Source organism: Chiloscyllium plagiosum, chromosome 13 (assembly GCF_004010195.1).
Source record: "Chiloscyllium plagiosum isolate BGI_BamShark_2017 chromosome 13, ASM401019v2, whole genome shotgun sequence".
Classification (NCBI taxonomy): Eukaryota; Metazoa; Chordata; class Chondrichthyes; order Orectolobiformes; family Hemiscylliidae; genus Chiloscyllium; species Chiloscyllium plagiosum.
In genome coordinates, this window is record NC_057722.1 from 65,853,528 (window position 1) to 65,880,020 (window position 26,493).

General features: G+C 40.5%; 1 protein-coding gene across 1 annotated transcript; it reads left to right on the plus strand.

The window, feature by feature from the left end:
- On the plus strand, positions 1 to 26,493 carry LOC122555659 (extracellular calcium-sensing receptor-like). Its single transcript, XM_043701656.1, has 6 exons — positions 1 to 18; positions 6,657 to 6,917; positions 12,164 to 13,000; positions 16,000 to 16,227; positions 21,972 to 22,095; positions 25,568 to 26,493. The coding sequence occupies exons 2-6, from the start codon at positions 6,660 to 6,662 to the stop codon at positions 26,491 to 26,493; spliced, it is 2,373 nt and encodes a 790-aa protein (XP_043557591.1). The 5' UTR covers positions 1 to 18; positions 6,657 to 6,659.

The window sequence follows — 26,493 nt, forward strand, 5'->3', positions numbered from 1 at the left end:
CAATTAGCATCATCCCAGGTTCCTTTCCGCTGCTCACAAAATTCTGAGTAATTTTTGTATTTCGTATTTTGTAAAAAAAATTGATTAGAGAAGCATTTTGAACTGATGATCTGATAAGTTTAGGTTTACGTTTGCTATCAATTTATTCTGATCTGAAGTAAATAAACAAAAAGATCATAGTTCCATTGATATGGCTCTAAATCACTTAATAGCTTCAGAATGTCTCATTGAAGCTGTTTGACAGGAGCGCTGAGCTGTGTAAAACATGCATGGGATTACATCCGTATCAAGTTGATAGTGAAAAGGTGATGGAGCTTGTTAACTGTTTCTCGACAAATAAGGTTAACTGGAGTTTTTCTCTTCTCATAACTTATAATGCCACTCACAACTTATAATATTCAGGCAGCATCCGCGAAGAGAGGAACAGGCTTAACATTTCTGTGTGGTGAATCTTCATGACTGGGATTGCTTAGAGTTGGTACAGTTTTAATGCAGAGCAAGAGGGGAAAGAAGGAGAGTACCAGAAGGAAATCTTGTGATAGAGTTGAAGGCAGGAGAGATTAAAATGTAAAAGGGATGATATGCAAAGTAAAAAATAGACAAAAGAGGCAAAAAAAAGTAAAACATGCATGGGTTACATCCGTATCAAGTTGATAGTGAAAAAGTGAAGGAGATTGTTAACTGTTTCTCGACAAATAAGGTTAACTGGAGTTTTTCTCTTCTCACAACTTATAATGCCACTCTTCAAGCTGCTTATGTGAGTAATTGACTTGATTATTAATGCTGTCTATTGGATAAAGCATTTCTAGGATTGTAGAAAACTTATTTTAAGGAGAAAACAGCAGTACCTGTTCAGTAGTTAGAGGTCACAGATTTAAGATAATTGACAAATGACTAGGAACAACATGCGAGAAGCATTTTTTAATCCAGAAACCTGATTTGATCTGATCTGAGAGAGCAGTGGAAACAGATTCAATTATAACATTCAAAAGAGAATTGGGATAAATTTGAATGGGAGTAATTACGTTTACAAGAGAAAAAGCTAGGGATAAACTAAATGCCTTTCTTCTATATGCTGTATTATTCTGTGATTCTATGATTTTCTGTCAGATAATACAATATCCGTTGTCATTGGAGATATCTATTGAATAGTGGAAGGATTGATAGATAACACAATATCTGTTGCAGTATTGAGCCACAAACATTGAGAAACTTTGATTCCTGATGACTTCAACAAAGACATTAATCAAATTGCTACCCTTGTCCTCATTGCTGTTAAAGAAGGGAAGCAAAAGAAATGCCAAGATTCCCCAGTGCTGACAGCAATCCAGGGAGCCCTGCTAGAAAATGCATGCGTTGGCATTGGCTGAGAATAGAGTTTGGTATAGGTGCTCTGCACAATCATAAAGCATGCTGCTTTTTAAGTGCTCTGGATCGCATGTGAAAGAATTCATTCTGTCAGGGTTAAGCATGATTCAGTGAGTAGCATGATTATTTCTGAGTCAGCAGTTGTCGATTCGGTACTCATCCCAGACACATGAGCAGATCTCAGTTGACATTTCAGGGCCAGTATTGAAAGAATGCTGCAGTTCTGGAAGTGCTCACTGAATATAAAACCCATGGCACCTTTTAAAGAAAAACAGGAAAAAGGTTCCTAGATGTCACAGCAAATAGTTGCCCTACCTCAAACTCACTTCGAAAAAGCGGGTCATTGCCATTCATGGAACTTAACTGTGTGAAGATTGTTGTTTCCTACATTACAACAGTGACCACACTTTAAAAGTACTTCCTGGAAATAAAGTGCTTTTTAAAAATTTATATGTTTGTAGATGTGGCTTTGTTAGTTAGGACTGCACGTATTGCCCATCCTTAATTTCCCTGGAGAAAGTAGTGAGGCAGTTCTTTAACTGAGGCAGTCCATGGAGTCTGTGCATACCCATTGTGCTGTTAGGATGATTGTTTCAGGATTTTAACCCAGTGGCAATGAACAAACGTTGTTATAGCTCCAGTTTGTGATGATCTGTGGCTTCAAAGGGAAATAGCATTGAATATCCTGAGATGGTAAATTTTCAGTGAGATAGCAGACGGAATCCTGGCATATGCAACTGTCAATGTAGAGTCAGAGCTGTATGGAATGGAAAAGATTTAATTCAAAGTGAAGTAATAAATTGGTACTTTGGTGGTAAGTTTATAGCACAGCACATTCTGCAGATTTTTGGTTATTGTCAATGTAAATTTGCAGATTGGTACAGGTGAAGATGAGCTTTTGGATGTTAGCATGAAGACAGAAATTCTCTGTATCTAACCATGCCAGATCTCAGGAGTGCAGCAAAGAAAAATAGAAAAAGTTGCATTTATATGGTAATACCCATGATCCTATTACAAAAAAGCCAACAGTTAAAATAAAAATACTGGAAATATTCAGGCAGCATCCGCGAAGAGAGGAACGGGCTTAACATTTCTGTGTGGTGACTCTTCATGACTGGGATTGCTTAGAGTTGGTACAGTTTTAATGCAGAGCAAGAGGGAAAGAAGGAGAGTACCAGAAGGAAATCTTGTGATAGAGTTGAAGGCAGGAGAGATTAAAATGTAAAAGGGATGATATGCAAAGTAAAAAATAGACAAAAGAGGCAAAAAAAAGGTCTAACGATGTGTAAATGGGCAAAAAAATAATGGAATCAACATTAACAACTGCTGATCAAAAAAGAGTGGGCAGGGTCTATGATTTGTAAATTCAATGTTATGTTGGGAAAGCTGTAGAATTCCTTGTTGAAAGAAGAGTTGCTGTTTCTTCAGATTCCAATTGAGCTCATTTAGAAAGATAGAGTCCAATGACACAATGCAGTGTTAAGTGACAGCCGAAGACATTTGAAATGAAGCTATTGCTATAAAGTAGAAAAACTAGCAGCAGATTTGTAAACACTAGAATCTCACAAACATTAATGTGATAAGTTAAAAATCACACAACACCAGGTTATAGTCCAACAGGTTTAATTAGAAGCACACTAGCTTTCAGAGCGATGCTCCTTCATCAGGTGATGAAGGAGCGTCGCTCCGAAAGCTAGTGCGCTTCCAATTAAATCTGTTGGACTATAACCTGGTGTTGTGTGATTTTTAACTTTGTACACCCCAGTCCAACACCGGCATCTCCAAATCATTCAATACTCTTTTCTTGAATGATGTTAGTTGAGGGACAATACCAGGACACCTCATGTTGGCTGTTTTATTCTTTCATCAGATTCCTTCCTCATTTGATTTGCCAAGTTTCTCTGACTCTCTAACCCAGCCAACCTTTCCCCAACCCTCTCTCGCTGTTCGCAAGCTGGGAGAAGAATTTCAAGCAAAGCAAGAGTCAGTTTGGATTGGCTTTGGGATGGAATGGGTGGATTAAAATCATAAAAATCAGATTTTTGACACAAATCCACCTCTAACTTTCTAACTTCCATATTTAACTGAAGTGGTAATGTGATCAGGAAACAAACCAGATCCAAGGGCATTGGCTGGTATTTTAAATATGAAAATGAGAATGTAAACATCTTTGGCACGTAGCTCTTTGAATTTGGCTGTTGACAATGAAGTTTACCAAACATCGAAAACAAGCCTCCACACCAACCTACAAGGCCTCAGACAACCTTCAGAGCTTTGATCCAATCCTACAAAGCCTCTGATATCCCTTAGGATAGATGCCAACCCACATGACATTTTATGTCCCTCAGTTCTTCAACCCAAAAGGTCTGCAATCTCTTTCTCCTTAGGCCTCTAAGCTCCCCAACACTTCTAATTCATGTCCAAGCCACCAATCCTATAATCCAACTTCCATTAGCCATCTCCCTCAGACTTTTTCTCATGCTCTCTGGTGTCATGAGTGCCATTAGTGGCCAGCCTATGGCCTATCCATAGCTGTCTTTGAGAATGTGTTGGTGAGCTGCCTTCTTGAAATTCTGGAGGCCATGTGCTGTTGATACAATGCTCTTAGGGAAAGAATTCCAGGATGTGGATCCACTGACAGTGAAAGAACATGTCCAAGTAAGAATAATGAGTGACTTGGAGAGGAATTTGCAGATGGTGATATTCCCATGTAAATAGTGTTCTTCTATTTTTTGGTTGGAAGTGATCATAGATTTGGAAGGTGCTGTCTAAAGATCATTGGTGAATTTCTCCAATGCATTTTTTATGTAGTACATTCTGTTGCTATTGAGTGTTGGTTGTGGAGGGTGGATGTTTGTGGATGTGGTGCCATAAATCGTAACAAGCTTCTTGAGTGTTGTTGGAACTGTACTCATCAAGGCAAGTGGGGAATATTGCATCATATTCCTGAACTGTGCCTTGTAGGTTGTGTACAGACATTGGGGAGTTAGGAGGTGAGTTACTTACTGCTGTATTCTTAATCTCTGACTTGTTCTTGTAGCCAGTATATTAGTATAGAGTCATTGAGGTTTACAGCATGGAAACAGGCCCTTCAGTTCAACCTTAGTTCAACCAGGTTTAACAATTAAACTAGTCCCATTTGCATGCATTTAGTCCATACCCTCCATAACTATCCCATCTATGTACACAGCTGTGTGTTTCTTAAATGACAAGATTGTACTCACTTCACCATTACCTCTACAGCCCATTCAAGACACAAACTACCCTCTATGAGAAAAATTGCCCCTCCAAACCCTTTATATCTCTCCCATCTCAGCTTAAACCTTCAGTGAAGGAATGGGCGGCACGGTGGCACAGTGGTTAGCACTGCTGCCTCACAGCGCCGGAGACCCGGGTTCAATTCCCGCCTCAGGCGACTGACTGTGTGGAGTTTGCACATTCTCCCCGTGTCTGTGTGGGTTTCCTCCGGGTGCTCCGGTTTCCTCCCACAGTCCAAAGATGTGCAGGTCAGGTGAATTGGCCATGCTAAATTGCCCGTAGTGTTAGGTAAGGGGTAAATGTAGGGGTATGGGTGAGTTGCGCTTCGGCAGGTCGGTGTGGACTTGTTGGGCTGAAGGGCCTGTTTCTACACTGTAATGTAATCTAATCTATGTCCTCTAGTTTTAGACTTCGCTATCATGGGGAAAAGTTGTTGTCTATCTTCCTTGCCTGTCATGATATTATAGACCTCTATAAGGTCACCCCTTGGTCTCCTATGCTAAAAGTCCCTGCCTATCCAACCTCTCCTTGAAACCCAAACTAGGTAGCATCCTAGTTAATCTTTTCTGCACTCTTTCTATGCCAAGTTAATATGTAAAGTTGAGTTTCTGATCAATGGTAATCCCCAGGATGTTGATAGTGGGGGATTCAGTGAAGGAATGCCATTCAATGTCAAGGATCACTGGTTAGATTGTCTCTTATTACAGGTGAAATCTGCTAACTGAACCACCTGTCTTCAAGGCCCTGAGTAATCAGTTCACTTCCCCCTCAGAACACCCATCTCACTCATTGATTGACATTCCACCCCTTCCACAGAGATTGATTCTTCTGCCTCCCTTCCCCACCTGATATCTCATTCCTGACAAAGACCTAGCTGATCCTGCAGCATTCTTGATTCCCAGTCCGACTGCGAGCCAAGACAATCAATCAGGTGGTTTCTGGGAGGGGGACTGATCATTGATGTCATTACAAGAGGAAATCCCAGTTTTTGGCACCCTGAGTTTTATTGGCCTAACCAATCGTGGTTGACCAGCTGACAAAGAATCCAAGCCTGTACCTCATAGATGCCTTGACTGGAACCTTCACATCAGTTACCTCGGGAATGTGACTTGAAAGAAGTTCAGGGATTTACTTGTTAATGAATCAAAACCTGCAACCCATTCTAAAAGATGCAAGACTTAACAGCAATCTAGGTTTATTCAATATATCTCATCAGTTGTATGACACTATGATCTTTTGCTATAAATTCTGTGTCTTATGATCCTACTCCACAAGTTACCTGATGAAGGAGCAGCACAACAATGGCTAGTACCTCCAAATAATCCTGTTGGGCTATAACCTGCTGTGTGTGATTTTTGTCTTTTACTTTCTTCCATTCTGATTGGGCGACTTGTGTGATTTGGCCATTTTTCCTTCACTTCAGCTCCTTGCAACATATGTTACTGTTACTCCCTCCTGCTATTTCACTTTGTTTGTTCTTTTCTTCTTTCAATACTGTTCCTCTGTAAGACTCAAATTTTGATGTGCTGCCCACAGCCTAAAACATTCTGTTGGCTTTCTTCACAAATGTTACCTGACCTGTTATGTGTTTCTCCTGTTTTCGCTTTCTTTTCCATTTCCAACATTTTGTATTCTTAGGTGGATTTCATTTACCAAAGCATTAGCTAAACACTTTAAAAGTACATCATTCACAGTCGAGTACATTAGGACATCTGCTAGTTGTAAAAACTGCAATAGAAATGTACATCTATCTGAATGGCTATCTTCTGAACAATAACAATAGGATTCTGTGAGGTTTTTTTTTTTCCATTTCACTATGAATCTCAAAGTAAATTAATTTTGCAGTAGGTTTCTCAGCTTGGCATAAAAATAGAAATCAAGCAGTCTTAATATGTGGAATATTTATGCTTTGGCAGCACATTAGAAATCTAACCCTCAATCTCTGTTTGTTTTGTGAAAAAAATGGAATGTAAGTTAATCATTGAACCTGCATTCTCAGTTTTGATTTCAGATCTTTTCGTTGGATCCAGACAATGATTTTTGCCATTCAAGAAATAAACAGGGATGAGCTGCTTCTTCCAAATATAAAACTGGGTTTTCAGATTTATGATACCTGTGCAACACACACCCAGTCTCTCAGAGCAGCCTTAGCATCTACCAATGGCAAAAATGAAGAAATATCCAAACAAGACTGCAAGGGATTCTCCACCATTCCTGTAATTGTCGGAGACTCAGGATCAACACAGTCGATGATTATACAAAGAACACTGGGCGCTTTCAGAATTCCGATGGTATGTTTTGAGTTCAAGGTCTCCAGTTTGACATTCATCCAACAGTGAACAAAGACTTAATCCAGATATCTGAGGCCAAACCATACCATTCACAACCCCATCTGCACCATCACTAAAACTATCTATTTCTATAGTGTGGCAATGCCCAACACTATCCTGTCTCAACTCATCTGCTGCTAAGCCATTGTCACTTTTAAACTTGGCATTTTCAATAGCTGGTCCCCATCTTTTAACTTACATCGCTTGAACTCATCTTTAACTGTGATGCCTGCATCCTAAATTGCACCTAATTTTCATTCACTCATCATTCCTGTACCCCTTGTCCAACATTGGCTGCACATTAACAATGTCTTGATTTTTAATATTTTTATTCTTGTTTTCAAATTCTTCTGTATCTTTGCCCCTTCTTATCTCTGTGTCTGGTCCCTCAACCCTGACAGAACTCTATGTGCCTTAATTCAAGCATCTTGAAATTCAGCATTCCATATTTACAAGGCCCTACATTTTGTCCTCTCCTTTCTAAATCTCTCCACCACACTACCTTTTTACATCTCCTTGCGGCACACTCCTCAAAACTTCCCTCTCTGACAAAGTTTTTCTCACCTATTCTGAAGTGTCCTTACTTCAAATATGTTGCGATGAAACTCTTGAGGTATCTTACTACAATGGATGATTTGTATAATTGCATGCTGTTGTTATTGTTGCAAACTCTAGTTTGACAGGAAACATAATACTGATACTGGATGTGTGATAAGGTGGCAGGCTGCCAATTTGCCTCAGATGTCCAAATTATGAATTGGCCATTTTAGTAAGCATGGAGGATGAGGATTGATCCAAAGGTTTGAATCTAAATTCAATCTCAAGGCATTGACTTTCCCTTGGTTTTCCCTTTATCCTCCTACGTATAATCAAGAAGGCATCTCCACTGTAATTGGTGGTATCAAAATAGATGGAGGAGGAGGTCAGTTTGCTTACTGAGCCTGCTCTACCATTCAGTAGGATCACGGTTGCTTTGATTGTGTCTCAGCTCCATTTTCCCTGTCAGAAAGCTCAGTTGACTGGATGGCTGGTTTGCAATGCAGAGTGATGCCAACAACACAGATTCAATTCTTGCGCTGGCTGAGGTTATTGTGAAGGATTCTCCTCTTCAACCTCTTCCCCCACCTGAGTCATGGTGACCATTGGGTTGAACCACCTCCAGTTGTCTCTTTCTAATGAGAAAGCAGGACTATGGTGACATTATGTCTGTCTAGTATCTTGATAATTTTATGTACAATAATCAGACACTTCCTCAACATAAAGTTTAGCAACAGCATCGTTTCTCATTTATGTTACACCTCCTCCAAGTCTCCCTCCTTATGTGTGTACTCAAAATCGAACACATTTGATAATCTGTCCAAAGGCCTCTACAACTGAAGAATAAAGTTCTGCCCCAAGTCCTTATATATATACAGTGCAGAGGAGGAGGAGAAAGTGAGGACTGCAGATGCTGGAGAGTCAGGTTTGAAAAGTGTGGTGCTGGAAAAGCACAGCAGGTCAGGCAGCATCGGAGGGGTGACGAAGGGCTTATGTCCGAAACATTGACTCTCCTGCCCCTTGGATGCACCTGACCCGCTGTGCTTTTCCAGCACCACATCTTTCGACTCTACACAGTGCAAAAACAAGCTATTCCACCTAAGCAGTTTATGTCATTTTTTCTGTTCCACTCAAGCTTTGCAGATCTTTCCATATTCAAATTTCCATTGTTATGATCATCACTCCGTTTTCTACTTCACCTCAAATGATTCTATAAGATTCATTTCAGCCACTCCCTGTGATGATGAGTTCCATATTCTTACCACTAATTACCTAAAGAAGCATCAGCTGAATTCCCTGTTGAATTTTGTTGCTGACTATCTTATATTGGTGATCTCTACTTATGATCTTTCCTGTGAAGAGGAAATATTCTCTCTGTAAACACTCTATCAAAAACTTCCATCATTTAAAAAAATTCTTTTCAGTCACTGTTAGCATATTATTAACACTAATTATTTTTCATTTGTGAATAAATGCATGATTGCGTGTGTTACTAAACTTATAGAGTGCAGAAGAATAAGAGGCAATGTCATTGAAGCAGATCAAATTCTGTCAGGATTGGACAGACTGGATACAGAAATAATGTTTCTTGTCTGGAATTAGTATGGGGGAGGGATCTGGTGTTGGTGGTTGGTAGGGAAGGGAGGAAAGGGGGTTGCAATGTATATAGAACATGAACTCATAGTCCCTGGATAAGGGTACACCATTTAGAGCTAAGAAAAGAGAAATTTCTTCACTTGGGCGATGTGGTGACCTAATGGTATTATCCAGGTAATGTTCTGGATAACTGTGTTCAAATCTTGCCATGACATGTGGTGGAATTTGAATTCAATAAAAATCTGGAATTAATGATGACCACTGTTGATTGTTAGAAATACACATCTGGCACACTAATGTCCTTTAAGGAATGAAACTGCCATCCTTAACTTGTCTAGTCTGGACTCCAGACCCACAGCAATGTGGTTGACTCTTGACTGCTTCTGTGCAATTAGGGATGGGCAATACATGCTGCCCTAGCTATGCCCTAAACCTGTTAAAGAATTTTAAAAAAACTCAGAATGTGGTCAAGATGTATAGATGTGATCTTAATGGACTTCAGTAAGGCATTTGACAAGATTCCCCATGGGAGACTGGTGAGCAAGTTTAGATTTCACGGAATATAGGGAGAACTCGCCATTTGGATACAGAACTGGCTCAAAGGTAGAAGACAGAGGGTGTTGGTGGAGGGTTGTTTTTCAGACTGGAGGCCTGTGACCAGTGGAGTGCCACAAGGATTGGTGCTGGGTTCACTACTTTTCATCATTTTTTAAAATGATTTGGATGGGAGCATAAGAGGTATAGTTAATAAGTTTGCTGATGACACCAAAATTGACGGTGTAGTGGACAGCGAAGAAGGTTACCTCAGATTACAACGGGATCTTGATCAGATGGGCCAATGGGCTGAAAAGTGGGAAATGGAGTTTAATTTAGATAAATGTGAGGTGCTGCATTTTGGGAAAGCAAATCCTTGCAGAACTTATACACTTACTGGTAAGGTTCAAGGAAGTGTTGCTGAACTAAGAGACCTTGGAGTGCAGGTTCATAGCTCCTTGAAAGTGAAGTCGCAGGTAGATAGGATAGTGAAGAAGGTGTTTGGCATGCTTTCCTTTATTGGTCAGTGTATTGAGTACAGGAGTTGGGAGGTCATGTTGCGGCTGTACAGGACATTGGTTAGGTCACTGTTGGAATATTGCATGCAGTTCTAGTCTCCTTCCTATCGGAAAGATGTTGTGAAACTTGAAAGGGTTCAGAAAAGATTTACAAGGATGTTGCCAGGGTTGGAGGATTTGAGCTAAAGGGAGAGATTGAATAGGCTGAGGCTGTTTTCCCTGGAGTGTCGGAAGCTGAGGGATGACCTTATAGAGGTTTATATAATCAAGAGGGGCATGGATAGGATAATTAGACAATGTCTTTTCCCTGGGGTGGGGGAAGTCCAGAACTAGAGGACATAGTTTAGGGTGAGAGGGGAAAGGTATAAAAGAGACCTAAGGGGCAACCTTTTCACTCAGAGGGTGGTACGTGTATGGAATGAGCTGCCAGAGGAAGTGGTGGAGGCTAGTACAATTGCAATATTTAAAAGGCATTTGGATGGGTATATGAATAGGAAGGGTTTGGAGGGATATGGGCGGGTGCTGGCAGGTGAGATCAGATTGGGTTGGGATATCTGGTCAGCATGGGCAAGTTGAACCGAAAGGTCTGTTTCCATGCTATACATCTTTATGACTCTGTGTAGAATTCTTGGCACGTAAGACTGTGGAGGTCAAGTCATTGAACAAGTCACTTAAGAAATAAGTGGTTAGATTTCTAGAAACTAAGAGATATGGAGAGAAAGCATAGTACAGGACTGAGATGGTGGTTTAGCCATCATAATATTGAATGGTGGAATGGAGTCAGTAGACCAAATGGTCCTTTCTGTTCCTATTTTCTGCGTTTCTAAATCAGACAGGCATAGTTCGATCCCAAATTAGTTCTTCAATTATGATTTGCCATCTCAATTCAGGGAAGATAATGGCATTGTGGAAATTTTACTGGTATTAAATCCAGAACCCCAGGTTAATGGTTTGACATCATATTTTGAGTCCCACCATGGCAGATGATGAAAATTGAGTTCAATAAAGTTCTGGAATAAAAAAAAACTTGCTTCTACAGTCACTGTGGAACCACAATGAACTGTTGTCAACACCTATCTGGTTCAATAATATCCTATGGGAGGGCTTTACCTGGTCTGGCTCACATGTGACTCCAGATCACAGCAATATCATTGTCTCTTAACTACCCTCAGGGCAATCAGGGATGGGTAATAAATCTTGGCCTGGGCACCGATGTGGATGAGTAGTTTTTTTCTTTTAACTGGTTTTGCTGTTTTGGATTTTAGGTGTTAGTGTACCAAAGTGAGTGTGTCAACATTGGGTAAAGATAGGGATTTGATTTGTTTGCAACTGCCCCATGACACTATAGAATCTCAATGGGACATATGATGAATAAACATTTTGAGCCATCAAAGCTTTAGCCTTCAGGTAAGGAAAGATGATTGCATTGTTTTGCTGATGCTTAATACAATTTGACCTGTCAGACAATTGGAGTATTATGCCCACATCAGACCATCACATTTCAGGGAGGATATATAGGAGGTGCTTTAGGATAATAAAATAATAATAGGAATTTCAGTTATTTAGAAAAACTCAGAGCAGAAAGTTTCAGGAGAAGACAATTTAGGAAAGGGTTTCAAAATTAAGACAGGTACTGATAAAATAAATTGGGAGAAGCAATTTCCACTGGCAATGTGGTCATTTATCAAAAGGCACAGACTTAAGATAATTGGCAAAGGAACCAAAGGTGACAGGAGAAAATAAAATAAGGAGTAAGTTGGAAGGATCTGGAGTACATTGTCTAAAAAAAGGTGGTGGAAGCTGATTCAATAATAACATTCAAAATGACATTGGATACTTGAAAAAGAAAAACAAAGTTAGAACTATGGGGAATCAGCAGAGATATAGGCTGAACTGCATTATTTTGTTATGGAGCAGCACAGGCATGATGTGTCAAATGGTTTTTTCATTGTACTATGTCAAGATTCTATGAACAACCTTTTTCTATGCTACATTATGAACTGCATAATTGACTTTCTCCAGGTCAGCTACTTTGCATCCTGTGCCTGTCTAAGTCACAGGAATAAGTTCCCAGCTTTTTTCAGAACGATGCCAAGTGATGCCCACCAAGCTCAAGGTGTTGCTCAACTGGTGAAGCAGTTTGGCTGGACTTGGATTGGATCGATCGCAGGTGATGATGACTATGGCCATAATGGAATTCAAGCATTCAGTGATGCAGTCAGAAAACTTGGTGTTTGCATTGCTTTTACGGAAGTAATTCCAAAAATATACTCCAGGAAAAGGATACTTCAAATAACGGAGACCATCAAGACATCGACTGCGAGGGTCATTGTCATGTTTGCTATTGAGGGAGATGCGTACCCTTTAATCAGAGAAGTCGTGAAGCAAAATCTTACTGGTCGACAATGGATAGCGAGTGAGGCCTGGGTTACATCTGCTTTAATCGCGACAAAAGAAAATTTCCTGACTATGAGTGGGACAATAGGGTTTGCAATTCCCAAATCTGAAATTCCAGGCCTGAGGAGTTTTCTTCTTCATGTCCATCCTTTCAAATCCCCAAATAATCCCTTTGTGCGAGAATTGTGGGAGACATTATTTCAATGTTCCCTTGGAGCATCAGGTCCCAACAAAGGAATTGACACATCCAAAGTCCCTCATGGACAATGCACAGGTATAGAGGATTTAAACAATACCTACAGCATCTATTCAGATGTGTCTGAACTGAGGGTTTCTTACAATGTGTATAAGGCCATATACACAATAGCACATGCCCTTCATAATCTGAACTCTTGCAAAAATGGCACTGGTTTCCTATCAAATAACACCTGTGCCAATATTTTCAACTTCAAACCATGGCAGGTAAGAGACTTTGTACTCTAAAGAAATTGACATTTTTAATGTGAGGACACTTACATCCATCTGGCATTTTCTGGATACTCCATTTTTTATTGTTTCACTAACAACTATGTTATACTGTTGATTTACGTATGGGTGGGTTTCGCTTTGGCGGGTCGGTGTGGACTTGTTGGGCAGAAGGGCCTGTTTCTACACTCTAATCTAATCTAATCTAATCTAATCTAATCTTATACTGTTGATTTACCACAGCCGTCTTGGTCAGTCTGTGTCACATGGAGCAAGTCAAGCCCAATATTATCTGTATTGACTAAGTTGGTCTCTCCTTCATCCTCGAGATGGTACAAGCCACTACCCTTTTGGGTTGGTGAAATGAAAAGTAATGAACCAGGATTTCTTACTACACTTCTCAAAAGTGATAAATTACATGTCTGAATATTAGATGAGATTAGATTAGGTTTGCCCTTAAGGCTTTACACCATCCAGCTGAAAAATCCAGTGGGTTCAAATGTGCCATGTGAATGTCAATTTGTACCCATGCTTTTAGTTTAATTGATTGATTTACTTATTAACACATGTACCCTGAAGTACAGTGAAAAGCTTTTGAGCGGAGCAGGGAGATCATAGTAAACAAGGATGTACAGATCAAAAAGACTTAGACAGAGACAGAAAATAATGTTATTAGTAATGTTTACACATTTAAAATTTAAGTTTAAAAATTTAACAGGTATAAGAAATATTAGTGTTAGATGTGCTGCAGCAAGCTTGCAAGGAGTTGGCTGCACCTTGAAAAAGGGAGAAAATTGTGGGATGAAGCTTGGTGCTGTTTGTATCTACATTTAGATATATAGAATCCCTGCAATGTAGAAGCAGGCCAGTTGGCCGATCAAGGCCACACTGACTCTCCAAAGAACATTGCACCCAGACACACACCCCTATCCCTGTAACCCCATATTTCTCATGGCCAGTCCACCTAACCTGCATAACTTTGGACTGTGGGAGGAAACTGGAGCACCCAGAAGAAATTCACACAGATATGGGGAGAATGTGCAAACTCCACAGTGACAGTCACCGAAGGCTGGAATCAAACCAGTGTTCCTAGCACTGCGAGGCAGCAGTGCTAACCACTGAGCTACCATTTTATGAAACTATTTTGTTGATTCTGCTCTGCCATTTAATAAGATCATGACTGATCAGGTTGTTCCATAAAGCCACCTACCTCTGCTAAACTTTAATCCCCTTGATTCTGAAGAATCTATTTATTTCTGCTTTCAAAATATTCAAAGACTCTGCCCTTTAAAAACTAGAGTCCCTAAGACTCACGACCCCCCATGAGACAATATTTCTTCTTGTCATTATCTGAAATGAACACTTCCTTGTTTTTAGACAGAGATTACTATTTCTTATTTTTCCGACAAGACAAAGCATCATTTTCACATCCCATCAAGAGTTCTCAGAATTTTACATATTTCAATCACGTTGCCTCTTAGTTTTAAAACACCAGCAAGTCTAGCCTATCTACAATTTCCTCATTAAACAAGCTGTCCATTCTAGGTATTAGTCCAATAACCATTCTCCGAATGGGTTTCAAAGCATTTACATCCTTCCTTTAAAAAGGAAACCAATACTGTGCACCATTTTTCAGTGCCCTGTGTAACTAAAGCATAATCTCCCTACAGTTGTAATCAATGCCACTCACAACATGATAATAATGTTCTGAGGAAGGGTCACTTGACCAGAAATATTAACTGATTTCTCTCAACAGCTGCTGCCAAACCTACTGAGCTTTTCCAGTAATTTCTGTTTTTGTATATGACAATTTTGTATTTGCTTCCCAAATTACATGCTGTACCTATATAATAATATTTTGTGATCATACATAAGAACACCCAGATTCCTCTGTATTCCAGAGTTTTGCACTCTCTCTCCATTTAAGTAATGTGACCCTTATTTATTCTTCCTGCTAAAATGGATAGTTTCACATTTTCTCACATTATATTCCATTTGCCAAATCTTTTTCCACTCTCTTCACTTATCTTTGAGGCCTCCTTATGACCCCTTCACAACTTATTTTCTTTGTATCATTATCAAAATTAGCAACCGAACCTTTGGTCCCTTTATCCAAGTCATTCATATAAATTGTGAAATGTTAAAGTTCCAGCAGTGGGATTGTGGCACAGCATTCATTACATCTTGCCAAGCAGCAAATGACCCATTTGTGCTTATTATCTGCAAAATACTGCAGATGCTGAAAATCTAAAACAAGCACAAAAAATGTTAGATAAACTCAGTCAGTCTGGCAACAGTTGTAGAGGAAGAAACAGAGTTAACCTTTCAAGTCCAATATGATTCTTCTTCAGAATTGCTGACTATCTGTTGCTGTTAGCCAGCCAATCTTCTATTCATTGAAGTATATTCCTGCTACACCACGAGCCTTTATTTTTTACAGTAACTTTTGGTGCAGCTCCTCAGTAACTGTCTTCTGGAAATCTAATACGTCCTCTTTTGTCCATAGTACATGTCACTTCCTCAAATAACTCTAATACAATGGCTGGACATGATTTTCCTTTCACAGAACCAAGTTGACTCAGCTTGCTTCTGCTGAACTTTCCAAAGTGCCTTGCTACAATGTTATGACAGATGTTAAGCTAACTGGCCTGTGGTTTCTTAGTTTCTATCTATCTCTCTCTCATGGATAAAGGTGTTAAATTTGTTTCTTTCCAATCTATTGGAACCTTCCCGCATTCTACAGAATTTTGGAGAAGAGTGGGAGAGATTTTTATTTTTACCACTTGGGCAGAGAAAGTCAAGTTATTGGATGAAATCCTTAACATTTCTTTAGGATTGTCAATGCATAACATCTGATTTATATTTTGTTCCAGTGCAGTATCTTAGACATGGTGTGCCTTTTATTAAGGTTATTGCATTTGTCAATACATCAGCATTAATGCTGATGCCTAAATACTGAAGCATGGCTGTTAACCTGTGTTCTCATCTTTCCACAGCTCCTCCATTACCTGAAAGAGGTGAGATTCACCACTAAGTTAGGGGAAGAAATCTATTTCGATGAGAATGGGGATCCACTTGCATCTTATGATATAATCAACTGGCACAAAAATGCAGATGGTTCCATTAAATATGTTCAGGTTGGCAGCTTTAATGCTGCATTAGGTTTGGGAAACGAACTTCTGATAAATGAGGAAAATATTATTTGGCACAACGATCAAATGACAGTAAGTTTGGTCAACTGTTATTTAGCTCTACAGATTTTGTTGCAGGATATTACTGCCATTATTTGCAAATATTGTGAAAGTTGTCTGACTCTTATCAAATCTGACTGCTTCAATAATGTCATTGCCTGATATAACCTTCACATGGCTCGTGGGCAGTACTCAGTGTGTGAGCAGGAGGGTGGCTCAGTGGTTAGCACTGCTATCTCACAGTGCCAGGAACCCAGATTTGATTCCAGCCTTGGGTGACTGTCTGTGTGGAGTTTGCACATTCTTCCCCGTGTCTGTGTAGGTTTTCTTCAGGCGCTCTGGTTTACTCCCACATTCCAAAGATGTGCAGGTTAGGTGAATTGGCTGTGCTAAATTGCCAATAGTGTTCAGGGATGTGTAGGTTAGGTGCATTAATCAGGGGTAAATATGGGGAATGGGCCTGGGTGGGTTAGTCTTCGGAGGGTCGGTGTAGACTTGTTGGGCTGAAGAGCCTGTTTCCACACTGTAGGGATTCTTTAAAAAAAAACTCCAGTATCACATCACAACTAAAAAGAACAAAGTACTATGGATGATGGAAATCAGAAACCCAAGCAAATCTTGCTGGAAAAAAATCAGCCGGTCTGGCAATATCTCTCTATAGATGTTGCTGGACCTGCTGAGCTTTACCAGCAATTTTTGTTTTCATTCCAGTATCACCTCAATGTGGTTGGTTCCCAATTATCTCCTTGAAGTAGAACAGCATACCCCTTATCAAATCTTTAGAGCAACTAAAGATGGAAAATAAATACCACAATAACCTGTACTTGTATAACACCTAAAGCACACAAAGAAGCATGACCAAAGAAGACCATAAGGCCAGAAGATATAGGAGAAGAATTAGGCCATTCGGACCATCATTTCTGCTTCACCATTCAATCATTGCTGAGGTGTTTCTTTAAATCTTATTTTGCTGTTTTCTCCCCATAACCCTTGAACCTCTTACTAATCAACAGCCCATCCATTTCTATCTTAAATACACTCAATGACTTGGACTCCACAATGAGGAAATGAGTTCTACAGAATCACCCCCATCCTCTGGCTAAAGAAATTCAACCTCATGTCAGTTCCAAAGGATCAAAGCTTCAGTCTCAGGCAGTGCCCGAGAGTCCTAGCCTCTCTTATTAGTGGAAGCATATGCTCCACCTCCATTCTATCCAGGCCTCTCAGTATTCTCTAAGTTTCAATGAGATTTCCCCCTCATCATTCTGAACTCCATCGAGTACAGACTGAGGGTCTTCAAGCATTCCTCATATAGGGTAATGGGATTGGGTCTGGGTGGGTTACTCTTCCAAGAGTCAGTGTGGACTTGTTAGGACGAAGGGCCTGTATCCACACTGTAGGGATGCTATATAAAAAAAATCTCCAGTATCACATCACACAAAAATATATACTACAGATGATGGAAATCAGAAACCAAAGTAAATCTTGCTGGAAAAAATTCAGCTGGTCTGGCAACATCTCTCCATAGATGTTGCTAGACCTGCTGAGTTTTTCCAGCAATTTTTGTTTTCATTCCAGTATCACCTCAATGTGATTGGTTCCCAATTATCTCTTTGATCCTCAGGATCATTCTTGTATCCCTCCTCTGCACTCACTCCAAGACTAGCACATCTTTCCTGAGATATGGGATCCAAAACTGCCCACAATATTCCAGGTGTGGTCTGATCACAGCCTTATAATCTTGGCAGTACATCCCTGCTCTTCTGTTTGAATCCTCTTGACATAAATTCTAACATTGCAATTGCCTTCTTAGCTTTCTGTAGAACTTGCCTGTTAACCTTAAGAGAATCCTGAACTAGGACTCCAAGATTGTTTGTGCTTCAAATTCTGAAGCCTTTCCTCTGTCATAATCTATGGCTGCATACTTCCTACCAAAGCACATAGCTTCACATTTCCCCACATTGCATCCCACCTGACACTTTATTGCCCATTCTCCAAGCCTCCCAGTTTCTTCAACACCAACTATCCCTCCACTGATCTTTATGCCATCTGCAAACTTAGCGACCATGGCTTTAATTCCTTCGTCCAGATTATGGATGTAGAATGCGAATAGTTGTGGTCCCAACACTGACATCTGTGGACCACCACTAGTCACTACTTGCCATCCTAAAAAAGACTACTTCATTCCCATTATTTGCCTTCTGATAGTCAGCCAATCCTCCATTTGTGCCAGTACCTAGCCCCTAACACCATGTGCTGTTATCTTATTTCACAGCCTCCTGTGTGGAACCTTGTCAAAGGCCTTCTAGAAATCCAAATAATCACATGCACTGGCTCTCCTTTGCCTAAAGTGGTCATTACCTCCATAAAGAATTCTATCAGATTTTTCAGGCATGACTTCTCCTCAACAAAGCCATTCTGACCCAGCCTACTTTGTCATGTACTCTGCAGTACACTGCAATAATGGACTCTCAAATTTTACCAACAACTGAGGTCAGGCCAACTGACCTATAATTTCCTGCCTTCTCACTCCCACTCTTAAACAGTCTTATGGAATCCTCCCTGACTCCAATGATTGCTGAAAGATCACTACCAATGTATCTACAATCTCTTCAGCTATCTCCTTCAGAACTCTCTTAATCTGGTCGGGTGATTTATCTACTTTCAGAGCTTTCAATTTCCTCAGCGTCTTCTCCTTAGTGATGACCACGACACTCACCTCTACCCCCTGACTCTCTTGAAGTTCTGGTGTGCTGCTGGTGTCTTCCACTGTGAAGACTGATGCAAAGCATCTATTCAGTTCCTCCACCTTTTCTTTGTTCACCATTACTACTTCTCCAGCCTCTGTTTCCAGTGGTCCAATGTCCTTTCTTGCCTCTCTCTTACCATTTAATATATAAAATTGTATTATTAGCTAGCTTCCCCTCATACTGCATCTTCTTCCATTTTAATACTTTTTAAAGTTATATTCTGCTGGTTTGTAAAGGCTTCCCAATCGTTTTGCTCTGCATTAATCTTCACCACATTGTGTGCTTTTTTTTTATGTTATCCTTGACTTCCCAGAAACTCCTGCCACTGCTGCTTCACTGTCTTCTCTTCCAATTAACTCTAGTCAGATCCTCCCTTATGACTTTGTAGTTACCTTTATTCAGTTGTAATACCATTACATCTTATTCCACCTTCTCTCTCTCAGACTGCAAGGTGAATTCTATCATATTTTGGTCACTGCTTCGAGTAGTTCCTTCAGCTTAAACTCTCCAATCAAGTCTGCCTCATTGCACATCACCAAATCCAGAATTTCCTGTTCCCTAGTGGCCTCTACTACAAGATGTTCCAAAGGCCGTCTCATAGACATTTCATGAATTCCTCATGTTACTAACTTAATTTTCCCAGTCCACCTGCGCATTGAAGCATACACGTTTCACTGTACCTCAGCACATATGACAGCAATAAATCAAATCAAATCATCTTTTGCAATAGTGACTTTCTTATTTGCATTTTCTATCTCCTGATTTATTTTCTCCATACATCCTGCTAGGAGGCCTGTGCCTAACTACTATCAGGGATTTTTTTCCTTTGCGGTCCCTCAACTTAAACCACACAGATTCTACCCCTTCCGATTCTATATCATTTTTTGTTATCGATGTAATTTCATTTCTTACTAACAAGGCAATACTGCCATCCTCCCCCAAACATTCCCTCCCTCCCCATATGCCTGTGCTTTTGATAGGATGTGTATTCTTGGATATTTCAATCTGTGCTACAAGTTTATATACTTTCTTTTGTATATTGCATGTATTTAAGTAAAACACCTTGAATCCTGAATTGACTGCCTCTTTTCTCATAGTTGTCCCTTTATCTGCTGTGCCTGAAGTTTGATTCCTAACCTTTAATTTGTTCTGAAAACTTTAATAACCTCTGCTGAGCCCTCCTACCCTTTGGCTCTTACCATAATATTCTGTTCAACTGAACCTACACCCCCACGATTTAGTTTAAAATTCTGTCCATGGCCCGAGTTATGCATTTCACCAGGACCCTGGTTCCAGCATGATTCAGCTGCATCCTGCCTCATTGGAACAGTTCCCTCCTTCCTGAGCCTTGGTGCCAACATCCCATGAATTTGAACCCATTTCTCCCACATTAATATGTGAGCCAGGTGATTACCTCTTTAATCTTGTTGACCCTGTGCCAATTTGCTTGTGGCTCTGATTATTACCTTTATGGTTCTGCTTTATAATTTAGCCCCTAGCTGCTCCTATTCCCTCAGCAGAAACTCTTTCCTCTTTCCACCTAAATTGTTGGTACTTACGTGGGCCATGACAACTGGATCGTTTCCCTCCCACTGCATATTCATCTGCAGCCAAATGAGATATCCTAAACCTGGGCACCAGGCAGGCAACAAAGCCTTCAGGACTCTCAATCCTGGCCACAGAACAGTGTCAATTCCCCTGATTATACTATCCTGGATTTCAACTACATTTCTTTTATCTTCCCCCTTCTTGAATGGCTCACTGTATCACTGTGCTCTGGTCAGTTTGCTCATCCTCCTTGTAGACTCTACTCTCATCCATGCAGTGGTCAAGAATCTCAAAACTGTTAGACAAGCTCAAGGGCTGACGCTCCTTCAGCAGTACTCCTAGATCCCTCTACTTTCCTTGCTTGTAGTCACACTCTCCTGTCTGTGACCACTGACCGAATTCAAGGGAGTTACTCTAAGGGGTGTGACTGCCTCCTGAAATACAGTGTCCAGGTAACTCGTACCCTCCCTGATGTATTACAGTGCTTGAAGCTCAGATTCCAGCTCATCAATCAGAATACCTCAAGCAACCAACACTTGCTACAGACGTAGTCACTATAAACCACAATGGGGTCAACCAGCTCCCAAATCATGCAGTTGCAACACATCACCTGGCCTTGAATCTCTCTTGTAATTACTTAGTCCTTAATTTGATTTTTGATTTAAAAAAAAAATTCTACTGGCCTTTTATTATGTTGCCTTATAGCATTTCCCCTATGTACCTACAATCTGAAAGTTACCCATAATAGATATCCAAATTAGTATGCATCACCAACCAATTAACTTACAGTTCACCTGTGATGTCTCTCTTTTACGTTGGACCCCTGATCCTGGGCTTTAATTATCCCGTTAAAAAAAACGTACAAATTATGATAAAAAAAACAAGCAAAAAGCACCTGTTGCCCTCTGTACAAAATCCTACATTGCCTCAAAATTCTCCAAACTATGTACTCACTTGGACTGTGTCACACTCTCGGTGTGATCCCTCCTTCCTGACCATGTGAAGCTTACTGATTTTACTTTTACTGATATGCACATTTGATACTGAAACTCATAATGAGATGTTGGTCCAAAATAATTGGTGAAAGACGTACGTTATAAGGAGTAACTTAAAGGAGGACGGACAGAGATAGGAGAGTTTATGGAGGAAATTCCAGAGGTTTATCTTGACAGTTGGAGACTTGGCAACCAAAGTTGGGGTGATAAAAGTTAGGAGTGCAGAAGTGACCACATTGAGGTGTGATGAGATTTCACAGGGTTGTGTGGCTAGGACAGGTTACAAAGATAGGGAAGAGGTGAGTTAGTGCATAAATTTGAACGAATAGATGAAAATTTTAACATCTAAGCTTCACTGGACCAATAGCCATTGTAGGTTAGTGAACAGATGAGGTATGGGTGAATGGACATTATTCATTTTCATGCTGTAAAAATTGAACTAAACACCCAGTTTGTGTGCATGCTTTTTGTTTTTAACATTTAGGTTCCCCAGTCAATGTGTACAGAAAGTTGTCCTCCTGGCACGAGGAAAGCAATTCGACGTGGACAACCACTTTGCTGTTCTGATTGTTTGCCTTGCCCTGATGGTGAAATTAGTAATGACACAGGTAAATTTATTACCTCTCCATAAAACTTCCCATATCCATCCATGATGTGAATTCTCCTCAAAGTCTAGTATTGATCTTGCATTCAGGGGAAGAATGCAACATGAGATGGATGTCTGAGATTGAAAATACACCTTTCATCTTTGGCATGTATCCTGTGGTCTCTTTATCTTCATACCTTCTAAGAACCAAGATAACTTAATGGTCATTCTTTCTCCTCCCTACACTGTTTAATCAAGATATGAGAACTTGCTCCCCATGTTAACTCATCGATTGAATAATCCAGATAGTTCCACTGCCAAGCTCTTTCTTCCATCCCTGTAAATGTATCCTTTCCTGAATGCATCTCCATTCCTTCTTTTGAAATTGGCTTTTGGAGTTGTTTCCTACTTCTTTACAGACAATGCATTTGAAATCACAACAAATCACTCATTGTATAAATTTATCCATGTTGCCTCTTATTCTGGTACCAGTTGCCTCAGAGTACATCCATCACTGGAAGTAATCTATCCTTCGTTATACTGATAAGACATCATTTTACTTTGAACGCTTGCATTAAATCTCCCTTTTTACTGTCTAAGTAGAACAATCACACATTCACTGGTGGCTCCATTAAACAAAATGGTTTTCTCAACTGCTTTCCTTTACCATTCGGTTTTCTTTGTAATGGGTTTGGCCTTTTATTCCTCAAGAAAATCTTTGTGGAAGTTACTGTGTTCAAGATTCATGCCCCTTTGTGTTGCCAGATCTTGAAACAATGGAACTCACTTTTGTTGGAATATCTAGCTGAACTTTTTAAAAGTTTGCAATGTCAAATTATTTTTGGTTGAATAATAATCTGCCAATGAATAAACATTGAGACAATTGGTCACATCATAGAAACGTACAATTCAAAGATCACAAATGAAGAACATGCTACCTATAAAACCTGCCCTCAGTCTTTAGTGTTGCTATCCAAATTTGTTCTGCTATGTTGCTCTTTCCAAATAACTCAAAATATTAGCTATGCCTTCAATTAATCATCCAATTTCTTTGGTTGATTATTGTTGAACTGCTTCTACCATCCTTTCAGGCAGCACATTTTGTATTGAAGTAACATTGTCTGTGCATTGTCATGACTCAACTTCCTTGAACACTTCTGTGTTTAGCTTGGCCCATGTTCATACATCTTCCTCCAACTCCTTTCCTCTATTGTCCAATTCAGCATGATTACACTCACTTGGTTTGGGTCTTTACAGAGGATCTACATCAAATGCATTTCTTTCTGCCACTACACCTTTATTCCTGGATCCCGCAGAAATCCATTCTTGACAGTCTCCTCTTCCATGCCCGTGTGGCGCTCATACAGTCATAGAGTCATAGAGATGTACAGCACGGAAACAGACCCTTCAGTCCAACCCGTCCATGCCAACCAGATATCCCAACCCAATCTAGTCCCACCTGCCAGCACCCAGCCCATATCTCTCCAAACCCTTCCTATTCATATACCCATCCAAATGCCTTTTAAATGTTGTAAATGTACCAGCCTCCACCACTTTCTCTGGCAGCTCATTCCATACACGTACCACCCTCTGTGTGAAAAAGTTGCCCCTTAGGTCTCTTTAGGAGAAAGTGAGGACTGCAGAAGCTGGAGACCAAAGTCAAAAAGTGTGGTGCTGGAAAAGAACACCCGGTCAGGCAGCATCTGAGGAGCAGGAGATTCGATGTTTCGAGCATAAGCTCTTCATCAGGAATTCCTGTTGAAGAGCTTATGGTTGAAACGTTGACTCTCCTGCTTCTTGGATGCTTCCTGACTGGCTGCGCTTTTCCAGCATCACATTTTTCGACATTATCTCTAGATAAGGGGTCAACTTCCATTAGCATGTTAATGACAATAAACTCTGGCTGGGATTTTCCTCACCTGAGAATAAGTGGTGTATATGTCACGGGGGGCAGTTGATGGGTTGGCACTAATAAGGTACCATCTCCTTCCTGCCACCGATAAATTAAGTACTGCTCAGAAGGACCCAGGTTGACCTTGTAGGCACTTCATGAATTAAGGCCTTTAAGTAGTCAAGCAATGGCTGACTTAAGGACCGCTTCACCATCACCTGGATTAAATGTATTCAGCAAGAAAATTGGCAGCCCTTTTGGCTAGGATATGGATGGGGTCAAAAGGAATGGCCATTTAAAGCCACACCTCCATCCTTGCTTTTGATCATCCTGACCCTCTTTCTCCACGACAGACACCCAATGTAAAGACCCCAAATAGTTAACATCTTGCCTGTTGATTCAGGACTTCGTTCTTCCTATGCCTTAGCAGCAGTGCTGCTACTTGCTATGGCTGCCACTCTCTGAATGGCTGGCAGTTTCATGCAAGGAAAGACATTGCTGAAATTCTCTGAGAAGAGTGATTGAACATTTCAGAGCCTGGTAGGCTGTTGATCCAGTGGGCTTTCCCAATGGTAGTATCCCATGCAATATGACGCATATCCCCACAATTTAACTCAAGGATGAAACATTTCAGCCTCCAACTCTCCAAAGTTTTCTCAACCCCTCCACTATATTTGTGCTAATGTCCAGTTGCGACGAATTGTGACCTCCTTCCACTCAACAATGGGAAGAGTTCAGCCAATGTCCTTCCCCATTTCACAAATTCGGATTCCAATTTTCATTTTAGTCACTATTGCAAGCTAAAATAGATAGCTCACCAGCAGCAACAAAAACAGAAATTGCTGGAAAAACTCAGAAGGTCCGGCAACATTTGTGGACAGAAGTCAAAGTTAACATTTTGGGTTGAGTGACCCTTCCTCAGAACAGATAGTTCACCACCCTATTATTGCACAACTGTTCTTGACCACATAAACTCTCCATTGTAAAGATCCCTTTTTCCAGCCTCCTTCTCTATCTCTGTCCTACTGCTGCTAAAGCGCACTTCCATGCCTTTGAACGTTTCAAGAATTGATTAACTAATGGAACCTCAAGCTTTATCTACTCTAAGCTGCAGCTCATCCAATTCTTTTATGCTTATTCTGACCCACTCTAAATTCATGATATCCCTTTCCTCTCTCAGATACATTGGCTCCAAATCTCCTAAAACTTTCACTGTAATGTTCCAATTCTTAACTTTAGATCTTTCTGTGAACTTAGCCTTTCTTTCCTTAGGCTAAAACATTTCCCCACCACAGCCCCCAACAGCACACATTCCCAGCTGCAACACTCTTATGCTCTAACTAGGTAAAAACAATGACTGCAGATGCTGGAAACCAGATAAGGTGGTTCAAAGTGGACCTCAATTCCTGATGAAGGGCTTTTGCCCAAAACATCGATTTTCCTGCTCCTTGGATGCTGCCTGAACTGCTGTGCTTTTCCAGCACCACTCTAATCCAGAATCTTATGCTCTAACCTCTCGTATCATTAGTCCCATACAAGGGTGTGTGTGTGTGTGTTCATGTTATAGCAACTAAATCAATGCAAACACTTGATTTGTTCTCAGATTCACTGAACTGTGTTCCTTGTGCACTGGAAGACTGGTCCAACCTACAAAAAAATCAATGCATCCCGAAAGAAATTGAATTCCTTGCATTTGACGAGGCAATGGGAATCACATTGACAACTGTGTCCTTGCTTGGAACAGCCAGCACAATGTCTGTTGCAGGGGTCCTTTGGTATTACAGGAAAACGCCAATTGTTCGAGCCAACAACTCTGAACTCAGTTTCCTTCTCCTCATCTCATTGATGTTCTGTTTCCTGTGCTCGCTGACTTTTATTGGCCAACCATCAGTCTGGTCCTGCATGCTGAGGCACACACTGTTTGGGGTCAGTTTCGTTCTCTGCATTTCATGTGTACTGGCCAAAACCCTGGTTGTATTGATGGCTTTTCGAGCCACTCTTCCCAACAATAACATGATGAAATGGTTTGGGACTCTGCAGCAACTCCTCAGCGTCCTGGCCTGCACAGTTGTCCAAGTTGTAATCTGTGTTGCTTGGCTCCTTGTGTCTTCACCATTTCCAGTAAAGCAGACTAAATATTACAATAAGAAGATTATTTTTGAGTGTGATTTAGGCTCAGTGATGGCATTTTGCTGTGTGCTGGGTTACATCGGCCTTTTATCCTGCATGAGCTTTGTCCTTGCATTCTTAGCTCGAAAGCTGCCGGATAACTTCAACGAGGCTAAATTCATCACCTTTAGCATGCTGATTTTCTGTGCAGTTTGGTTGACTTTTATTCCTGCGTACATCAGTTCTCCTGGAAAATACGCTGTCGCTGTTGAAATCTTTGCCATTTTGGCATCAAGCTTTGGTCTGCTTATCTGCATTTTTGCTCCAAAATGTTACATAATCCTGTTAAAACCAGAAAGAAACACAAAGAAACATCTCATGAATAAAACAGGCCAGTTGAAAACATACCAGTCACCTTAA